Consider the following 23,470-nt stretch of genomic DNA (forward strand, 5'->3'; position numbering starts at 1 on the left):
GCTCTTCCCCTTCAATCAGGGAAAAAAAATGTCCTGGTATCTCATCAGCAGAATAAAAAGATTTACTATTGTCTCTTATTTGGGGGCATAGTTGTTGCACTTGTTTCTAAGTTCCCTTTTTCAAGATCCTCTTAGTAACTTGGTAGAGGCTTTTCAGCCAAAATGCTTTTCTTAAAGTGTTAACTGGGATATGACATTAATTAAATAACTTGCATTGATTAAATATTACTTTAATTATACCCTTTGTTTATAGACTAGGATACTAAAAATAATCTCAGTTTGAGAACACGTATTCTTAGACAATGAATGAAGAGATTTTCAGTGGTGCATTTCACCTTCTCCTGGTTAAGTTCACAAGGCAGTACAGAGAATACGTGCGCAGCAGAGACCCTGAATCGTATTTCAGAGAGACCTACCTCTCCTACCCATATTCTTCCCAAATCCACATCTGGAACTGTTCTCAATGCACTGTGAGATGATGTGGTTAGATGATGAATTCAACCCAATCTTATTTATCTTAAAAATCAATCTTCTGAAGTTGCTTTCAAATACAGGACTGCTTCATTTTAACCTTAACACAGACAGGAGGCAGGTGAGTTAAAGTTTATCTCTTATTTCTTTGGTGTGACAAGCTGTAAGCTGAAGGAGGGATCCTACCCTGGGTTCTACTTAAAGTTACAACTGACAGCACCAAAACTGGAACACACGTCCCTAGACTCCTGTGTTCTCTCCCCTGCACCTTCTGAATGATGGATGAATATCTAATAGGTAGATAAAATGATTGGGGACAAGCAAGAAAGGGAAAAAAACTGTATGAGACATTAAGGCTGCTCTTACTCTGGTTTATTTTTAATGCCATGCCTTTTAAGATACTGTGAGTAATTCTCTAAAGTGAAACCAGCTTTACTCGAAATCTAATGCATATATGAATGTGAAGAATCATCCTTTTGCATTTAGTCTAACTACAAGCATTGAAAAATGAAAGAGAAAATTGGTAAAAGCTCAGATTTATTTTAAACCATCAGTTTTAACAGAAGGAAATGGATAAAAGCAAAATACCAGTAGTTTTCCTTTTGGCTTAAAATGACATTTTCCAAGATATTATTAAATTATCTTTGCATTAATAAACTTAAGTAGTACTTAAAGATTTTAAGCTAAGACATATTCAGATCAGGAAGAGCAATCAAATTATGTTTAAATGTAAAGCATATCCATGGACAATATTACATGAATATGTTGAATATACATTATAGCCAGAAGACTCCATCCAAAGTCACAAAAGAAATACAACTAATGATAAATCTATTCCGAGATTTACTTCTAGGGACAGAACCTGCTCCCTTGAGATATTTTTATACATTAAAAAAAGAATCTCAGATCCAAGAAATTTGATCATGATTTTTGTTGAGGTAATAAACTGGTGGTAGAAGGGGGGGAAAAACAGACTTTCATCTTGAGTCATTTAATTTTTTCTGTCTTAAAAGCAGGCAATTGATAAAGTTTTAATCGGTCATAATTCATTAAGAGTAAAAATATCTTATTTAAAACATGTAATCTGTAGATGAGCCTGTTACATGTTTATGGGTGCATTTATTTTTAATTTTATTTGAAAGGCAACTGAGAAAAACTGAGACCTAGTCACTTCTAGCTCCAAGAAAAGGTTTAATTATTTCAAATGAGTAATCACCTACTGGTGTAATGAAAAGGACCAAGAAAACAGTATATTTCCTATTCTTTACCCTCATTTTAAAAAGTGACTGGAGTTGACACTCAGAAATCATCTTGGAGTACAGAGCCTATAATAGTGGACACAATTTCTTAAAAAAAAAATTATGACAGTGAATTTTATGTTTTTATTAAAAATTCAATTTTAGCCTTAATAGTAACCATAGCGCTGGTTAAAAGGTATATCCAGTTTTATGGTTTAAAAAACCAGTATAGGATATAGTCTCTACATTTGTATATTCTTTGGGGAGGCAAAATTAATTTACATGACAGGATTAAAGAATATTCTAGTACTGAATTAAAAGGCATTGGATTAATTACAGTGCTTGGGACCATCATATTTAACAAGGGGGCAGCTCCTTAGAGGTTGGGAATGTTTTAGAGGCGAATTATCTAATTATTTGAGAGCAATATCGTGAACTCCTTTGTCCCAGACTTTTAAAAACCTTTAGCTCAGAGAGTTGTATGTTCAAAAGAAGGAAGGAAATCTGAGTGAAAATTTTCCTTCTACTTTGAAACAAGAAGATATCAGAAGTTTAAAAATTACTTATTGTTATAAATTGTTTTGCAACCATTTTCCCAACTGAATGTTCTGTTAAAAAGCTTTGTAAATGCTTGATGTACCCGTGAGGAAAGAGAAGAAGGTGAAGAAGCACCACTCATGTTACAGATGCCGCCTGACAACACTGCCATCCTTTCACATGGTTTTATTTAGTTATTACAACTCCCTCTCTGTAAATGACATTTAGGATTATTTAAGATTATGTTGTAATCCTTTTAATCCTCAGTGCTTTAAATTTCAGGCTAAATACCAAAGAGCAAACTAGCACTTAGCAGGAATGTTTAAAACATGTGATTTGAACATAAATCTTTTTATTCATTCTTTCCCTGATGAAGACCTAGTGTTGCTCTTAACTAAGAAAACTTGTACCACAGTTCATTTCAAATCATTCAGTTGCTAAATGCTTTCTCAAGCTACATCAGATTTGCGACGGTCCTTGACAATTATGCTAAACGAAGAATTGAACAAAAGTTAGAAGCAATGAACATTTACTACTTTAGTTTAGAATATGTATGACCTTTTTTTTTTAATAAGTGCAATACGTCTTTCAGTGTTAGTGTGTGAGAAGAACAAGTGTATGGGAAGAATCACTCTATTTCCTAATGTCAAGCTATTAGATGTGGATTTACACATTGACGTATACATCATGTATGCATACATCTATATACAATTATACTTTTTAAATACATTATGATTTGTCTAAGTATGCTTTATAACACAAAGTTGTTAATAATTAAAAAATATGTTATGTATTATTAAAGTCAATTAGGAAAAACTGTTCTATTATAAAATAGGCAGATGTTCTTGAACTCAGCCAGTGAGCATCATTCTGATTTACTAAGAGTAGCTGAATAAGAAATCTAATTAATTAATGCTGTCACAGTTATGCTATCATGTACCAATCAAATAAGAATGAATCTATATCAAGAGTTTTTAATAAGACTATGAAAAGAATCTGACTTTTAATACAAAGAAGGAAATGAACAACTCAAATGTCCAAATGACATATACGAAGGAAACAGATGAAATCCTTCCATTCTTTGTGTCACAAATGTTTGCTTTTGAGTCTTTCAAACATATCTTAGGCATGTGATTTTTTGTTTGCTTTTCTCTTCAAGTTCATCTTCTCTAGAGACATCGTAATTATGTGGCATATAATTGCTAATCCATCAACTTTTTCATGACAGATTTCAAATTTTAAATTATTTCTAATTTTGCTCTTCTTTGATTTTTCTTGAACCAAAAATCTCAATAGTCATTAGATATCTGTAATCTATAATTCATAGACTGAGATTGAACACCATGCCTAATTCAAACTTGGAATTCTAAAGCTATTTCTGATGTAGCACATCAGCTAAAGCTATGATGGTCTTTTTCAGTCAGGAAGAAATGCTTCATTATTCTGTAGGTAATGAAACCCTTGTACACACACACACTCACACACCCAACAATACCTTAGTACCATGTTTTTGAGATATAATCATGTTTATTCTGATCATTTGAGAGTTATACCAGCTAATGTACCTAATCAAATATTGATGCAAGTCATCTGGATTTAGCTCTCTGGCAAATCCTTTCTGATGTTTTTTCATTAACAACTATAAAAGCTATTTATATTGTTCCTCTCAAAAGACTTACTTTCATGGGTTGCCACTATGGATAGGAATTAGTAAATTTTACCTAAGCTTATGTGTTTAGGTGATGAAAAGATTTCAGCATGACAAGAAAACCACATGATTCAGCCTAAAAAGAATGAAGCAGGAAATGAAATCTTAATCTTTCTTTAGTTTTATTATTCACAACATCCTTATCATTACTTCTTGTTTTTCTAAACTAAAGGGTACAAGACAAGAACCGGTAACCTAGACGTAAGAAAACCGAAGTCCCTTGAGCGACTCAGGTACCTTACAGACAAAACTAGCTGGTAAGATTTTCCCCTCTGGAAAACTAATACAATGAGAATAGTTTTAATATTTTTGGAAGTATCTACATTCAGAAATATGAAAAATGAGTAAAATATTATAACAGAGGTAGCTAGTCACACTCAGAAAATGTTAGGATGATGCATATTATCAATACAGGTGGTTTAAATATATATCTATACATATTACATTCATAGCTTTGTAAAATTATACTTGGATATTTTTCTTCTATATTCACAGCCTGTATACATCATTCATATTTGAGTATCATCCTCATTTGTGATCTAATGTAACTATAAGGTTAACAGAAGAAACTGAAAAAGTCGTCCTTAATTCAACTCTGACGGTTTGTTTCTATTATCTAGGAATTATGTCAATATCAAATTTTAACATCTTTATTTTGCAACATTGGTAATTAGGATGCTAAACTAACAACACATAATAAAACTAAACCCCTTAATTCACCTTATCCAGTTCAGAACTAGCCATACTAATTATTTATGTTGTCATAGAGGCTAGGATTATAACACCAAATTTTCTTACTTACAGCAGAATTAAAAAAGCAAGAAATTGGGAGAGAGAATATACCACTGATCCACAATTCCTCACTTCAAAGCACAATTTAATTTTACTTCTTGATTCTGTAAATTCACCTTCTAATCACTTTTGGTTTTAGTCCTTTGATTTCTTGGCAAATATTTTTAGTTTTCTATATTTTATTCCTTTTTTTTTTCTTCTTTCCTTCCTTCTTTCCTTCTTCCTCTTCTTTGGGTTAAAACAAAAACAAAAGCAAAAACTCTACCCTATAAAAATGAATGCCTAAACAGAATTCAACTATAATCAGAAAAAATAAGTTATTCCATAATATGTTGAAAGTGTTTTTTTTTGCTTTTTCGTTTTTTTAATTACTATGAGTCCAAATTATTTGGCTAGACCTGATTAAGCATCTGAAAAATGCAAAAACAAACTGGACATCAGGTTCTTCTTCCCAATGAGAGATCAGATAAGAAATGTCACCTACCTATTCTTCTATAAGACCCTATACATTAATTTTAGTGATGCATTTAAGAATAGAGTTGATTTTTCTTTAAGGGCTAAAATGGTCTTAGAATACATTTAATACAGTAATTATAATGATTTAGTTCCTACTAAATGATGTAAATTCTAAAACAAACCTATAAAGTTCTGGGTTACTTTGGATATCTAAAAATAAATTAAATGTCATATAAATACAGAAAAAAGATCAACTTCTGTAATCTGAAGTTATTAATTGCCAAAGGGATTTTAGTAAAATCATACATGAAATATTGTTTTCCCATTTCCTTTCTTTGAAGGATTTCATCTGGTTCTTTCCATTCAAAGCAGCATGATTGAAATTATCAATCAGTTATTTTTTCAAAAAAATTAATTATCTAATTTGAAAACACTGATTTCTATAACTGTTCAGCTCTCTCCATCCCCCAAGTTGCACTGGTAAATATAATTTATGACTGGAAGGCAGGAATGGCAGTGAATGCAAATAGTTTATCATAATTAGTGAATCTTAGTTTGTTTATTTCTGAAAATCCTACACTAAATCTATGTAAGCCAAGCATTCTAGGTTTGAATCCCAAGCAGCTATCAAATACACTGTAAAAGTCAATGACTTTTGGGTATATAATTAATCACCACACAATAAACATTTTGTGTTTAGATAGCAACCAGTCACCAGGGAAAAACAACAAACAACCAAAATTTGACAGGAAGAGAAGCCAGTTTTTCACAATGACCTCTGCACAGCTAGTTCAAGCTCATGAAAACATCTTAACAAGGTAGTCTTGTTTTGATTACCCAGGAGAGCTAAGATTTAGAAAGAATAGGAACAATTTGAATCTATGTAACATTCTTACCTGAAAGACATTCTTTCTGCTTGATTTTTCCTTGGCCCACTCAATATGTGCCCCACACAAATCCACACTTTCTGGTTTGTTCCCAGTTTTCTGTAAACAAAAATGCAATAAGAAGAAAAAGCACACAACACTGGTGATGCATGTCAGAAAAAATAAGTTATTGATTTAATAGCTATATATTAATGGCATAAAGGCTTTCTTCTTTCTCTTTTCCAGTTTCAAATAGATATTCTCACACTCATGTTCACTGCAGCATTATTTACAATAGCCAAGACATGGAAATGACGTGTCTGTCAACCTATCAATGGATAAATGTATAAAGAAAATGTTTATATATATATATATACACATATAAAATATTGTTGCTTTGTTGTCTAGTGGCTAAATCATATCTGACTCTTTTGTGATCCTGTGGACTGTAGCCTACCAGGCTCCTCTGTCCATGTGATTTCCCAGGCAAGAATACTGGATTGGGTTGCCATTTCCTTCTCCAGGGGACCTTCCCCACCCAGAGATCAAACTCATGTTTGGCAGGCGGATTCATTACCACTGAGCCACCAGGGAAGCCCATATATAATATATGTGTATGTAAGTCAGTTACGGTAAGACAAATTCTTCTTGATCTCAGATATATGCAGAGTCTGAAAGTCTAACTCATAGAAACAGGGTGGTTACCATGCACTGGGGTAATGGGAATAAATTTGCTAAAGGGTACAAATTTTCAGTTATAAGATGAATAAGTTCTGGGGATCAAATATACAGCATGATGACTGTAAATTACCAAAGAGAGTAGATCTTAAAATTTATAACCACACATACACACACACAGAAAGGTAACTATGTGAGGTGATGAATATTTTTAGTAGCTAATCTTAGTGTGACAATAATTTCACAATGTACATGTATATCAAACCACCACACAATACACCTTAAATTTACACAATATTATTTGTCAATTACATCTCAAGAAAGCTAAAAAAAGGAAAAAATCATAAATTTAAAAGATCAATTGTATGGCTTTTAAGAATTCACTTTTCTGGCTTTTAAGACTATATACATAAGTGTAATATATATTCATACATTTGTATTTAGTCAATTTAATTTAGATCAAATAGATTATGGCATGTGCTTCCTTTTATACAGTACAATGTGGGTGTTACTTAAATGCTGTTTTTACCTCAGTAATTCATAATAATCAATTAATGGGAATGTCCTCTATATTTGTCTCTTCATATTTTCATTTAGTTCAAGTGCATCATACGTACATAATTTAAATCTGCATAACTCTGAACATTAAAATAAAAACTTACCTGTATGGAAAATTTCTTTACTGTTGTTAAAGAAAGTTATTTAAAGCCACATTTCAAAGATTCCAACTATTTTTATATGTTGTGAGCTGGAACTCCAGGTTTTCCTAGAGATTAAGTTCCATTTTCTCAAGCCATTTTCAAAAGAATACTTTAAGTTTTTAGTATACAAAGCTTATAATATTTTTATATAATTTTTAACATTATGAACTTAAGGTTAAAACATAAAATTATGAATAAATAGTAAAAAAAATGTTATAAGAAATCTATCCACAAGTTTTGCCTCTTACCCACTATGTTCTACTAGTTTACAGTAAATAAATTATTTTTCAGAACAAGCCAGAAATAAGTAGTTTTTAATAGTAAAATTTGAGATTTTCTTGAGTTTTGGCACCTCAATAAAAATTTTTTGGAAACATTGTACAGGCCAAGCACAGCTCTCCTTCAGGATAAATTCAGTTGGCAAAGCATCAGTTGACAGCATATCTTTCTTTTGTTATTTGGAGGTTAATTCCATGGAAAACTAATCAAGATGAGCACGGCTCTTATGAATGCTTCAGACAGTGAAATACTTTTACTATTTTCCCATACTCCACAACCCAGGTGATCACTGCTGTGGAAAATCTTAAAGTATGATAATGATGTTTATTGTCAAGTGATTTATGACATAGAGAAATTAAGAGCAATCCGTTTCTACAGTTACTTGAATTATGGGACACTCAGAACCAATAGAAATAATCATCAATAAGCATATGTAAGAAAAAAGGCTATCTCTCCCACATAATGCAATCAGGAATAAAAAATGAAAAGATTTTACATAAGAAGCACTTTTTATGGGCCAAACATTTCTCTATGTGTTTTATGGCTATTAATTCTTATTGCACCTGTATGAAGTAAGTACTATTATTATTATCATATTACAGGTAAGAAAATGTGTCAGAGTGGTTTGGTAAGCTTTACCAAGGTAACATATGTAGGAAAGGAGGAGTCAGTATTTGAGTGTTAGCAGCGCCCCTTCAGTCTGTTTTTAACTACTATGTTGTTCTTGAAAATTGAATATACAGTGTGATCATATTCATGTTAAAACATGAAACATTTAGGGAAAAGAGAGGCTTTTCTCACTAGACTAGTACAGACATATTGATCTTGTTTCTGTCTTTCTCTGTTAAACTTGATCTTCCCACTGGGCTTTTACACCACCTGTTTACCTGGAATACCTCCCAATCTTCACATGGCCGACTCCTTCTCCATCAGATCCTAGCTAAATGTCACCTTGTCAGAAGTCTTTTCTCTGACTGTCGTATATAAAATAGTGGCATTCCAATATTACTGATAACTCTCTACCTATTTTTTTTTCTATTTTCATGATTTTAATTTTATTTTATTTTTAAACTTTACATAACTGTATTAGTTTTGCCAAATATCAAAATGAATCTGCCACAGGTATACATGTGTTCCCCATCCTGAACCCTCCTCCCTCCTCCCTCCCCATACCATCCCTCTGGGTCGTCCTAGTGCCCTAGCCCCAAGCATCCAGTATCGTGCATCGAACCTGGACTGGCAACTCGTTTCATACGTGATATTTTACATGTTTCAATGCCATTCTCCCAAATCTTCCCACCCTCTCCCTCTCCCACAGAGTCCATAAGACTGTTCTATACATCAGTGTCTCTTTTGCTGTCTCGTACACAGGGTTATTGTTACCATCTTTCTAAATTCCATATATATGCGTTAGTATTAATTTCACCATAGATCTCTTCCTAGTTGAATTAATATACATAGTTTTATGCTGTCTGTTTTTCTCCCACTAGAATTTAATTCCCTGAGCTGGGAACTTGCTTGCCTTTTCCTCCACTATTTTTCCAATGTATGGAACCACGTCTGGTAACTAACTGTTGTTCAATGAATATTTACTAAATTCATAAATGAAAATACCAAGGTGCAATTAAGGTTTATGTTTTGGAAGGAAGGTTTGGGCATTTTAAAATTTCCAATTTTATACCAGTTAGGGCTTATATTTGGTTTACTGGTTAAGCAGTCTTTGTTTTGTGAGTTTTTGCTTTGCTTGCTCTGTCCATTACTCTTAGTCACCTCCTAGTGCTCACTCATATGACTTTGACCCATATCTTATGTTCTTCATGAGCTCACTGCTTCACCTTTTCTCCATGGTTAATAATCTTCATTCTGACTTTTGCTTAACAAATCCCGCTTTCTGAGTCATTCTTACTCCCACCCTGTCATGCTTGGTTTAGAGGTTACTGAAATCTGCAGACCTTTGGGTGTTCTCCCCGTGTCAAGCCCTGGATTTCACTTCCTTTCATGTCCATATCTGTGTCCTGATTCAGCAGGCAATTCAACCTGCCCCTCTCTCTCCATCATTTGATGATTCACTCCACTCTCTCATCCACGTTTTCTTCTTCTACAATCCCCTTCATATTCCTCAAATTTATGGAAATGACTTGACTACTCAATATAGTAACATTGCAAACAATGGCCATCTACTTAAGCTGGGCTTTTGACTCTATGCACAGACACTTTCATCACTATCATTGTGATAAGGACATTTAACATACCCCTGAAATCATTGCCAAGACTAATGTTATGAGTGCTTTGCAGAATTTTTATGTGTTCCTAGTCAGTTTCTATTTTTTGAATGGCACCTCTCTTACAAAGCTATACCTTTTTCAAGTTATCCCACCAAATGGCTTACTCATAATTCACAGAGGTCATAGAGCCCTTGTGCTAGAACATTCACCATTCTCCCCACTTTCATAGTTAGTCTGTTTAATCAAAATGAACAAACAGAATATATTCTATATGTCTTCCCTCTGAAAGTTTTATCTCAACTTCTTTATTTCCTTACAACAATCTTATGAAGTTAACACCATGGCCTTTAATTGACATGTGAAGAAACTGAGGCAGAGAGTGGTTAAGTTTATTGCATTAGCTCATACACTTAATAAGGGCCTCAGCTGAGATATGGATTCATTTTTATCTGACTCCAAATCCCAAGTCCTTGAACACTGCCTCCCCTCCATACCTATCCTTTTCTCCTACTAGGCCACCTAACATCCTTTTTAGGTCTAAAAATAAGAATTAACACATTCTATTTCTTCCTTGTTTCCTCATTTCCCACTTTCATTTCTGGATTCCAGACTTCTCGACCTGGGTCTATGACTTTTGTCCCCATGTCTAATGAAGTCCCATGTCTGAGCATGACAGTGACATCTATGAGCATCAAAAGCACCTGGTCTGTCTGCCATATAGTGCACGAACAACTCATAAGGCACGTCCTGCTTTTCCTCAGGGGAAGAGATGCTCATTCTTCATCCCAAGGGTTTTCCTCGGCAGTTTTTATTTCCATCCAATCACATCCCTTATTTTCTCTCAAGTAGATTATATCCTTTAGCCTATAATCACACTGAGGTCACTTTTGCTTAAAACACAAAAAAACAGAAGAAAGCAAGCACTGAGCCACAACTTCACAGTTTCTCAGTCTCACCCATTTCCTTCTGTGATGACCAGGATTCTTCAGAGTTTCCTGTAGTTACATTCTCTGTTCTTGTTCCATTCTCTTCACAATGTCTTAACCATTAAGGTCAACAGAAACAGTCTGATGCTTTCTCACCTATAAACATTCCAGCTGAACTCTGTGATATGAAATGCTGCTGGCTCTTCTCCTTAAAACTCTTTGTCTCTCAAGCTAAGACATTTTCTCTCCAAATTCTTCACTTTTTATATGTTGCATTCTCTGTTTTTTTTGTTTGTTTGCTTGTTTTTTTTTCCACTGACTTCACTTCCTCATCCCATTTCTTGGTGGTGGTGATGGTGGTGGTTTAGTTTTTAAGTCATGTCTGACTCTTGTGACCCCAGTGAATGTAACCTGCCAGGCTCCTCTGTCCATAGGATTTCCCAGGCAGGAACACTGGAGTGGGCTGCCATTTCCTTCTCCAGGAGATCTTCCCAACCCAAGGACTGAACTTGGGTCTTCAGCATTACAGTTGGTTTCCTGTATTGCAGGTGGATTCTTTACCAACTGAGCCACCAGGGAAACCCATTTCTCAAATGTTAGTAATCCTTGGTTTATAGTTCTAGACCTTTATTATTTCTCATAGCTTATAAGCGTTCTTTGGGTTTTGTTCTTACCTATGATCTGATCCATCACTTATAAATATGCTAACTTCCCAGTGGTTTCTTGCCCCCAGAACTCTATTTTCTATCATTAGGATGTAGCACAGACAACTCTGTGAAATCACTGTCTTCTCAGAGTTGGCCCCCTTTCTCTATTGCTCATCTTGGCTAATCATTTCTTTACCTCCTTTATTCTCCTTGTTTTCTTAATTCTCCACTTTCCATCAACAGCCACAAATTCTAGAACTAGACCACAGTCTCATTCGAGTTCTTATTTTCTCTAATCTGAATTCCTCTCCATGCTGTTTCTTCTGATCACAGGAAAAACCATTTCAATTAATTCTCTGTGTTTTCAATTTTTTTCTAAGATATATATCTCAAAAATAGTTCTTCTAGAAAATTTATTATCTACAGAATAATGTACAAATACCTTAGCAGAGTATACAGGCTTCTTTTCATTATCCTCCAACCACCTTCTCAGTTCCATTCATCCGTCTTTCTTCTATATGCCAGCAATGCTGACGTTTCCAAAATGCAACATCCTTTCACAACTCTCTATATGGGGATCTGAGTATACATGCACCCCTTTTCATCTGGGACACATTTATGTCTCTCTTCAACCACTTTCCTTGCCCGCCATCTGCCATAATCTTGCTCCGTTTCATGATGTAACTCCAAAATAACCTACATGAGGCTCTCCTTCACCTCTGTAGGCACAGTCACTCACTCCTTCTCACCATTTTCCCTACTCTGAAACACACTTTTTTTGACAATTTGTTTTGTTATCCACACATTACAACTGCTTTCTGACGTGTCTCTTTCCTCCAGTTATACAATCAGAACAAGTTGGATTTGTCTTATAAATCTTTATTTTCCTAAAATCTAGCAAAGTGGCCCCAAATAAGCCCTAAACAGAAACCCGTTAACTGCTCAATCAATTTATGAACTGGAAACCTGCAACAGAAAATTTCCAGATTCATTCCAATATATTAATAAATAAAATTAAAAATACACCTCAGATTTATAGTTTATAAAATGAGAAATACTTGACATAAAAATCACAATAATCTCATTTATACTGACCTTTAATAGGAACTAATATTATAGCAAAATTGAAGCAAATGATAGAGATTTGGGGCTAAATTTTAAAGTATGCCAGAAAAAGCTAAAGAGATTTTGGTAAAAGTCTAGCAAATAAAAATATCCACCTCAAGAAAAGAAAACTAAGTAAATGAAGGGCTATATAAAAATGATCCTAATCAATCATTCATTTTTACAAATTTAAAGCAAAAAGACCCAGGCTTGGAGAACAACTTTAGGGAGTAGGCTTTATTAGAGGGGGAAATTATCATTCTTGCTAAATATTGGAATAAGTTGTTCAGAAAAGCTGCAGAATTTATTTGGAAGACAATCAAGATTTTATTCAAGAAGCCTGAAATTAAAGAATCCTTTAATAGAAAACATTTCTGATTCTACAGCTATAAAACACATGAGAAAGTCTGCTAAACTACGTGATGCCAATGTATCACATTGTACGTCATTATAAAAACGCACTTTTAAAAATGGACTAAATATAAATTTAAGTCTAAACGTGTACATAGATTTATTCTGGGTAAACTTAAAATATAAATGACTGATTTTTTAAATATTTAAATAGAAGTATTTAAAAGTTACTTCTTCTAGACAATAAAACATATAAAAGCTCTTTGCTGGAAAAGGCAAAGTTATTAAAAATTGACCTTAGGTCTTGTCCACTTCTGATTTCTATTATTTCTTAGTACATCTTTACCATTTCCCAATAATAGTGGACAGCATATTCTCTCCATAATATATTTTTCCCTGACTTAGATTAAACACTTGGAATTAAGTTCCCATTTTTCTTTATGGGATATTTGAGGGCTTTTAATGTATATTAAAGAAATATCAAAGGCCAGATGCTCTTTTACTTGATGGCATTTTCCATGATGAAGACTGGGCATGTGTGTGGGCAACAAATCATTGGGCCACTCATTCTCATACCCTTATTACTCGATGTGGTTGAAACAAAGACAAGGCTCAGATTTTATGAAACAGGTTATTAGCTACCATTTTTTATTTTGGATTAATTGCTGTTCCAGAATATAGACTCAGATTGTCCTTATCAGTTTGAAACATGAAACACCAAATCTGTTTAGAGGAATTAAGTTCTATCACATAACTGGTTTTGTTTCTGGAAAATCAATCATGCAGGAGGATAAAACTCACTTATAAATTCTCATTTTGGCAAAATGATTTAGGAAAGAGTGCTGAATGGCTACCTGATCTTATTAATGTCTAAAGTATGGCTGCTGTCAACATAGAAGTGGATACTTTGATTGTAAGATGTGAGTTTTATGTATATGAATATAAATGGTGTTAATAATAGCTGAAATTGTTTCTCCAGTGAAATTTCTCAGTACAAGACCAAATCAAACCAGATTTTCAGAAAAGCAAAGCCTTGTTAGTGATCTGGAGCACTAGAATGTTATACGTTTGTTTACTTTGTTTGTTGAGGAGAAAGTATTCTCTCCTTTTAAGAACTTATTGTATTTATCCTGAATCAAAATCTTGCAGGAATAAACATAAAAGCTTCCATGTTTGCTGCATGCTTATATTGCCTTACGTTTATATTACATAAAAACTATTTAATGCTGCAATGTGAGTAGTTTGGGCATATTTTGATACCTCCAGCAGCCCCTCAGATTCCCTCCTTAGCCTCTCATTCACTCAGTTGGCCTCAGCTGTACCTGTAGATGGCCAGTCCTGCTTGGGCCCATACGGTCTCACTTCCTGTGGAAGTCTAGACACCTTCTTGGAATGCAAGACCCTCTCAGTTGCCAAGGTGCAGATAGATGTTTAGCTCCCTACCACCTCTAGATTTGGATGAAATGCTGCTTTACAGGGGATAGGATCTGACTTTCTGAGTAGTCATAAGGGTATGTCCAGGATATATACAATACAGGGAGTGGAGACTGGGTGATACTCCAGTACTTTGGCCACCTCATGCGAAGAGTTGACTCATTGGAAAAGACTCTGATGCTGGGAGGGATTGGGGGCGGGAGGAGAAGGGGACGACAGAGGATGAGATGGCTGGATGGCATCACTGACTCGATGGACCTGAGTCTGAGTGAACTCCGGGAGTTGGTGATGGACAGGAAGGCATGGCGTGCTGCGATTCATGGGGTCACAAAGAGTCGGACACGACTGAGCGACTGAACTGAACTGAACTGAAGCAAAAAATGGGACGAAATCTGGCTGATAATTCCTTCTCCTACCCCATCCTTTCCTCCTACAGACTGCTTCATGCTCTCTCCAGTTTATTTGCAGCTTCTCTGAAAATCGTGGTGCACCTGCCCAGTAGCCCTCTCCAGTGTCTCTATGAGGCTCTGTGTAGAGTGGTAGGCCAGAATAATAACACATCCTCTTTACTCTTTCCCATCATCTCCCGCCTCGCTTCCTTTTTACTTTCTCTCTGTGTCCTGCGCTCATGCCTCTCAAATAGAAGCATGGGTACTTATTTTTGGCTTTGTTTTCTAGAGAATCAGGACTGAGACAATTGGTTTCTTTCCTATGATGGGGAATGGTAGCTCTCCACTAAAATGTGTGCAGTGCTTCCTCTTCAAGAGTCTAGACTTTCTTCTGGGAAGTAGCTCAAACAGCCAGAGGCTACATTTTATCTGTCCCCCTTTACATTAACCTTTGGCCATATTACTCATTCTCATCACTGGAATAAGAGTGAAAACAATGTGAGAGGCTTCTGAGCTCACAGCTTTAACACAGCTTGCAGACCTGCCTATGCTGTCTTAACCTTTCTTCAACCGCCACTAGGGGATGACAGAACCGAGAAATGGCACAAGCACCTTGCAGCAGAAAACTGACCAGGAATATTTGTTTTGGCCTATGGTATGAATAAGAATCACTCATACCAAAATCACTCACACCAAAATCACTGCAGATGGTGACTGCAGCAATGAAATTAAAAGACGCTTGCTCCTTGGAAGAAAAGTTATGACCAACGTAGATAGCGTATTAAAAAGCAGAGACATTACTTTGCCAACAAAGATCTGTCTAGTTAAAGCTATGGTTTTTCCAGTAGTCATATATGGATGTGAGAGTTGGACTATAAAGAAAGCTGAGCGCTGAAGAATTGATGCTTTTAAACTGTGGTGTTGGAGAAGGCTCTTGAGAGTCCCTTGGACTGCAAGGAGATCTAACCAGTCCATCCTAAAGGAAACCAGTCCTGAATATTCATTGGGAAGGACTGATGCTGAAACTGAAACTCCAATACTTTGGCCACCTGATGCGAAGAACTGACTCATTTTAAAAGACCCTGATGCTGGGAAAGATTGAAGGCAGGAAGAGAAGGGGACAACAGAGGATGAGATGGCTGGACGGCATCACCGACTCAATGGACATGAGTTTGAGTAAACTCTGGGAGTTGGTGATGGACAGGGAGGCCTGGAGTGCTGCAGTAAATGGGGTCACAAAGAGTAGGACACGACTGAGCAACTGAACTGACTGACTGATGAGTAAGGAATGAAGTTCTGAAGAAATTCTGAATTGTATTTGGACAGTGAGTAGTGTTTTGTTTTTTTTTTTTTTTTAACCTGAAATATCTTTACATTATTAAGAAGATTAAGACAAGGATTTTAATGTATAGTCATTAAATGGCAGTTTTTGTGTTTGAATCTAGTTCTGGTTCCAAAGTCTGTTCTCTTAACCACTATGCTCTATTGCTGAATGTAATAATAATACTGACAACAATAATAAATATATGTATTATCTTTGCTTTGTGCTAGGCATGCTACATCGATTTTCTCACACAATCTCACAATAGCTCTAGGAAGTAGGTACTCTTATTAACCCCAAACTGAAGTAGAAACATCAAAGATTGTAGCAACAAATAAAATGTGAATCTGGGATTCCTAACCCAGGTGGTCTGACTTAGAGGCTCCTAGTTCTACCTAATATGGTATACTGCTTCCTAGAGCATTTCAATTTAGGAGTGAATTTTAAAGGAAGAATAAATATGTACATTCAGTAAGTTTTAAAATGCACTGTAGAGTAAGTCCAGTTCATCTTAGAGAAATGTAAGCTCTAAATCACATGTATTACATTGACCAAAATGATAAACCACAGAGAGTCAAGCTTCATAATTAAAATAGTTTTCTGAAAGAGCCTAAGGTGAGGTTTATTGGACAGTAAGCTATTATCCATTTATAAAGCATCCTATCAATTTCATAGATTTTTGTGGTTATTAAAAATTATGTAAGATACAGAATTTATTGTGGTTAATGGCCAAATCTTGAGAAAATTATAACCAGAGAACATGGCCTCATTTATAGTAATATCGATCACTTGATTTCATTTTTTCCTTACAGAGTTTGTGTTAATCAGATATTAGAATTCATTTTTCCTTTTCTTTTCTTTCTTTAAGACCCACCTGTCATCCTCTAGATTTTGGACTGTTTTTTTTCTTTTAATTTTTAAATGTATGATGAGACCATATGATAGTGCAATCAACAGCTAAACTAATAATCTGCCCCCAATATAAGCCATGCTGACTTTGCCAGAGCACTATTATTACAAGAATTAAGACATTAGTCACAGATTTTAAATAGCTTTGTTATGCTAAGGTCAGTAGATCTATTGTAGACCTCTGTTTTTATGATTTTTTTTGAGCAGAGATCTGAATAAGGGCTTAACACTCACTTTACAAAGATAAAATAATTCCATATTCATTTTGTACAGAATACTCAATAATTCATGAATAGCTTTCTGATTAAAACTGTTTTCATCTTTTTGCTAAATCACATCATTTTACTCCCATAAATAAGTCCACTTTGTTATTAAAGTCATGCTACAGTGAATGAACATTAAATATATTGCATTATTTAATTAATGCTTATTCTCATTATCTGCATTGGAAGTAAACAATATTAAGAAAAAGTAAACAAATTATTTTAATGAAGCCTTTCATATTACTCTTTTTTTGCTTTCAAGGTTATGGCTGAATGACTGGTCTAAAAACGTTAATAGTTTATTAAATGCCTTGGAAAAGTTTTCTGTCATTAGAAGTAAAATTTGCCAGTGTTTGCCTCTGATTAGAAATATTTGTACAATGTAAAGTGAAAAACAAAAGTAGCCAAAAAATCCAAGTTACATACACAGTCGACGTGTAGTTTCCATATTGAACAACTGGCTTTATAACTGTATGGTTTGAGGGGAGAAATGGTCCCTAAAATGCTTATAATACTTCAGAATTTATGTCAAAATTGATACTAAGTTTTCTGAGTATCATGCGATAAATATAAAAGGAAGTAAGGTTCACTTGGGCTGATTTTGGGTGGATGTGGAAATGAGATACTTTTTAATCAGAAATAAAGTTTGCACAGTGCATTTGTTTTAGTAAGGTGCCACATTGAACACGTATTCTGGCATCACAGGAAAATACCTCCCTGTTTGAACTGGTGCTCACTGATGTGCTGATATACCATGTTTGGGCCACAGCATATTTTTCCGCTCTCCTTAGATGAATGACCCTATTTGCTTCCTTTGTATGAGGACTCTTTACAAATGAACAGACTGCTAAAAGATCAGGTCATGGGAGAATATTAGTGCATATTTTGAGTGAGAAGATGTCCTGTGATCTACTAAATGCATTGGGCCATATGATGACAGATTTAGCTGTTTTGCTATATAATCTTTATCAATACCAGCACAGGCCTTATTGCTCTCATCCATTCATAGATTTTTAGAATAGGTTTTTCAGATAGTTTAACAAGTCTTATCCTAATTTTTTAACTGTAGAAGAAACTGAGTTTGTTTCATGTTTGTATCTTTCTTTTTTTTTTTTGTATCTTTCTTAATACCTAGAATAGTGGCTTAACATCGAGCACCCTCAGTGATATTTGTAGAATTAATACATGAAGAGATACGTAAGCTGATACTTAATTCCCCTAAACTGTCGCTAAAAACTCTAACTCTTAATTTGAGGATATGCAGTAGTTGGGGCTTCCTAGATGGCACTTGTGGTAAGGAACCCACCTGCCAATGTAGGAGATATAAGAGACATGATTCAGTCCCTGAGTTGGGAAGATTCTCTGGGGGAGGGCACAGCAACCCACTCCAGTATTCTTGCCTGGAGATTCCCCATGAACAGCGGAGCCTGGAGTATACAGTCCATAGGGTCGCAAAGAGCCAGACACGACTGAAGCAATTTAGCACATATACACACACAGTATTGAGTCAGCCAAAAGGTTTGTTGAGGTTTTTCAGTAACATCTGTTTTTGGCCAACACGATATTAATGATACAGGGCTCCACAGTGCCTATAGAAAGAAATCACCTCTTCTCACAATCCGGTTCAAGGTTTAATAGTCTGCACAAAACAGTCTGGACTGGTGCATATATACCCTAGGCCTCGGAACCACCAAGAAATATTTTTAAGATCAATGACTAGCATAGTATGTGGAGCAATACAAGAAATCAATAATGCTTGGAAAATAAATAAATTAAGAAATTGATTTCCCATATTTCATCATTACTCACTCCCTTCTTTCCAGGTGAAGTGTCTTTCTCCCCCCTTTTTCTGCATTGAAATCCTCTTCAGCCTTGAGAAACGTCCTCAAACTTCACTTCCTGTGTGGATTTATTTAGAACCCTTTTCAGCTGGAGACAATCTCTCTCTCCACTTAGTTACCATAAAACTAACTCATGCCCATGTCCATGACATTCTGGAGCAATTATCAAAGTCCGCTTTTTCACTACAATTACTTGATTTTTGGGTGTGCTTTCTATTTCTTCCCAGGCCCTCAAATGACAGATCTGAGTTTGTTTCATGTTTGTATCTTTTTTAATACCTAGAATAGTGGCTTAACATCAAGCACCCTCAGTGATATTTGTAGAATTAATACATGAAGAGATACGTAAGCTGAGCATTACTCGGCACCACAGTTTCCTTGGGAAAGGACTACCTGTAGCTAGACCTATGGTTCCCCAAGCATGTTTTCTTATATTTATTTATCATGTTAGTCATATTCTATTATAATAAACCTAAGTATGATTCTGTTTCCCCTACTGAAACATAAGCACCTGGAGAGTAGGGATCATATATTATTAATCTGGATATCTCTAGGGTTTAATAACACATAGTTTGACACCTGTTGGGAGCTGTTAACAGTTCATAAAATAAATAAATGAATGAGTTATCTAAATTACACAGCTTCTTCCTCATGAGGCAATCCATATATATATATATATATTTAACCAGCAGTGCATATTTGCCAGATCCCATAGCTATAGTCCAAGGTCTACCCCATATCAGGCAGATGCTCTAAAATCGCAAAGTATGGAAGGTACACAGGAGGAAAGTTGCAATTGAATTTCAGAAGCCAACTGAAATACTTTGGTGGTACAAAAATAGATAAGTGTACCTGAAAAACGGAAGGGGATATGATCCAAGGCCTCAAAGGATAAATCAAATTGACAAATTTTGTTTCTTTAGAGTGTCTCTGGGTCACCAGATGAATTAAATAATACTGTAGCTGCTTTTGAAGCAAAAGTTTTTGCTCTTGGACTAAATGAATTGAAGTTAGAATTAATTTTTCTCTTGTCTCTTCCTTATTACAGTACTGGTCATTTTCAAACAAATAACACCTGGGTCATATTGCTGTTCAGTATATATTTGTTAAAAGAAGAGCCATGAGAGATTATTCTAGGGTGAAAATGTTTGGAGACTACAGACACACCTTATTAAAGAGCTGCCCCTGGTAGCAAATCTCAATACATGGCAGTCTTCTCAATCATTTTCTTTTATCCTATCTTCCAACCAAACTAAAAAAATTCATTTCTCTTTTTAGCACACAGACCTTGCCCATTTTCAGCTTCATACCATTGTTCATTTTCATTTCATTTCATTTTTTTACTCCGCTGGAATTTTCCCTGCCCACAAATCTCCTCATACTGAAATTATAACCATCCTTCAAGGCCTAATTCAAATCTTTCACAGATGTGAGCTCTCCTTCCTTTAAATGTTATAAAAAAAAAAAAAAAAACTCTCCTATGTTTCTTGTTTCATCTCATCCTATTTTTTTGGCAGAGACGCTATAAAGCAAAGACTATCTTGATTATATCTCTATGCCTTATATGTAGCCCTAACGAGCAAGCTGTTCATTGTAGGATTTCAATACATATTCTTATGAAGTCTTTTCCCACCAAGGCTTATATAAATAGCACAAACTTGATTAACCAAATGCATATTTAAATGAAAGTGAGGTAGATTGTAATGAGAAACTATGCTATTTGGATCAACTCTCCCACTGAAAACAATGAAAAGTGCTGGATAAAATACTTCTTTTTAAACTTACCTTAAAAATTGAAAAGCTGAAAAGATAGTGGGAACTTCCAAGGAAAGTATTTTTTAGAGGTGAGAATCTGAACCCAGAGAGAAAGCATAATATCGAATCAACACAACTACACCTTGTCTGAGGGCATTATCAAAAGATAAAGGCAAACTAATATTAAACCTGTAGCTTTTCTCCAATCCCAAGGGATTATAAAGAAGACTGCCTTTGTTGTAGAAGAGCAATGTAAGAGAAGAAGGAGTGAATACTTCTGTCCCTGATAAGATATAGCACAACTGTAGCCCTCCTCTTATGTACACATAACTTGAACATTTTAAAGTGTTAGATTGATCTAATCAATCACTGGACATGCCCACAGATAATCTGAGGAAAATGCAAAACACTCTGGAGTAGGATGCATTTATCCTAGACCTCGGAGAACTTCTCATGTTATTTTAATAACGATTAGCACAAAGTCAAAGGTAAGCAGACACACAGCGAAACAAAGCAACATGAGTGAGAACCAGCAGAAACTGACATAGAGCTCAGATGTTAGAATCACAAGACACAGAATATTGGAAAAAAAAAATGCCTTCTAATTTTCACACAATAAAAGTGAGTTTTTTAAATGTGTGTGAGTGAATAAAACAAGTGTAACAATGACATAGTAAATTAAAAATATAAACTTCTAGAAATTAAAATTATAATAATTAAAAAAAAACAATGATTATCACAAAGGGAGATTGAATTAAGGAATGAGAAAATAAATCACGAGAAGTTATTTGGAATGCAGTTCAGAGAGACAGAAAGAAAGAAGAATATAAAGCATGTGGAGGCTAGAGTGAGAAAACATAGGTTTAACTAGGGGCTTAGAAGAAAACAAGAGAAAATGTAAAAGAAGTTTCATTTGAAAAGATAATAGCTTGGGATTTTCTATTAATAAACTACATTAATGAGAGCTATAATCAATTTCAGGGGACCTAACAATCTGGTCAGGGAAATAAAAAGAAACTGACATTCGAATGTATCATTGTGAAACTGTAGAAATATTATGAGCAACCAAAGAATGGTAGTTAGATTAACAGGTAACTTCTTGATCACAATAATGGATGACAGAAGACAGTGGAAAGCTATTCTAGATGTATTGAAAGAAAATTACTGCCAACTCAAAATTCTATATCCAGAGAGAATATATATTTCCAAAATGAGGGAGAAATAGAGAGATTTGAAACAAGCAGACGCTCAGACAGATTGTTACCACAAGACCCTTACTACAGGAATTTCTCAGAATATACTTCAACCAGAAGGAAAAGTAATCCTAGAAGGAAGATCTAAGAGACAGGAAAAAATAAATAACGTGGGATGTGGCAAATATTGGGCAAATATAAATCAGTATTGATTCTATAAAACAGGATAAATAATGTCTAGTGGTGTTAACATAGAAAAGAAAGAATTAAAATACAGACAGAAATAGCATATACATTGGGAAGGAGATTAGTGAATTTAAAAAACATTCTAAAATAATATTTGAATAGCTTTAGTCTTTAATAAGTTATAATTACAGGCAAGTCATTAACAGAACACAAAATGTATCACTCTCAAATCAAGAGAGAAAAATATGAAATGATTAAAACAAAAAGAAAGAAAAAGCAAGACATATTTAGAGAAAGAAGCAAGAAACAAAATAAAGGCATGCAGTGATTCCATTTTACAAATTCAAAAACAGATGAAATAAACTATATTTTTAAGAGCTATAGGTATAGGTGGGAAAATAATAAAGGGTGAAAAAATAATGACTAAGATGCCATTTAAGTCTGTGACAAGGGAATAAGCTATGATGACATACAGATAATTGGCAGGGCTTGTAGGGTCTATATCTTGACCTGGGTGGTGATTATGCAGAAGTTTGATTAATACCTGTTAAAATATACAAATTTGTTTAATATATTTCACTAAAAATAGATTCTGCATTATTTTCCAATGACAGTATTTAAAATTTTAAAGTGAGTTACAAATCAGAATCTAGAATATGACCGGTGTCTTTTCCTTTATAAATCCAGAAAACCCAGATCTAAGGACACCACTGGTTTTCCAATGCTCCTTTTCATAAGAGGGTCAACCAGTCTGGACCAAACAAGTGAACAAAACAAAGACAGTGTATATAGACATTAAGAAGGAGACAGTGTCCTCTCTTGGTGAAGACTATCTTTCTTTCTGAAGTTTTATCTGACCTAGATTTGGGATTAGGGTATTTCCTTCATGTTAGAAAGTGAGAGCAGTAGTAGGTGGTAATGTACCCATTTCTTTTTTTTCTCAATGAAATTGCAGTTTTGTTATGGGTTCATCAGTTTGAGAAGAAAACTTATATAGACATGAACTTCAGCCCACTCATCCATTATTGATTCAAAAGCCATCCTACTCTTTAATGACCTTATTGAAAAAGAAAAAGAGAATAGATCAGTCCTCCCTGAATAAGTCACTGAGGACCCAGAGCCTATGAAACTCAGATTTACACACACCAGCAAAGTGATTCTACATCTCTCTTCAGGGGAGAGACTGCTTTTGATAAAAAT

General features: G+C 34.7%; 1 protein-coding gene across 2 annotated transcripts in view; it reads right to left on the reverse strand.

Annotated features, from left to right (window-relative positions):
• The window catches only part of ARHGAP15 (Rho GTPase activating protein 15), a 701,521-nt gene that overhangs the window by 546,533 nt on the left and 131,518 nt on the right, over positions 1–23,470 (reverse strand). For both annotated transcript variants that reach the window (XM_061438774.1, XM_061438765.1), the window contains one exon: positions 6,099–6,188. In XM_061438774.1, the coding sequence (XP_061294758.1) occupies positions 6,099–6,188 (90 nt within the window). The remainder of the gene's footprint in view (positions 1–6,098; positions 6,189–23,470) is intronic.

This window comes from Bos javanicus, chromosome 2 (genome assembly GCF_032452875.1).
Source record: "Bos javanicus breed banteng chromosome 2, ARS-OSU_banteng_1.0, whole genome shotgun sequence".
Lineage (NCBI taxonomy): Eukaryota > Metazoa > Chordata > Mammalia > Artiodactyla > Bovidae > Bos > Bos javanicus.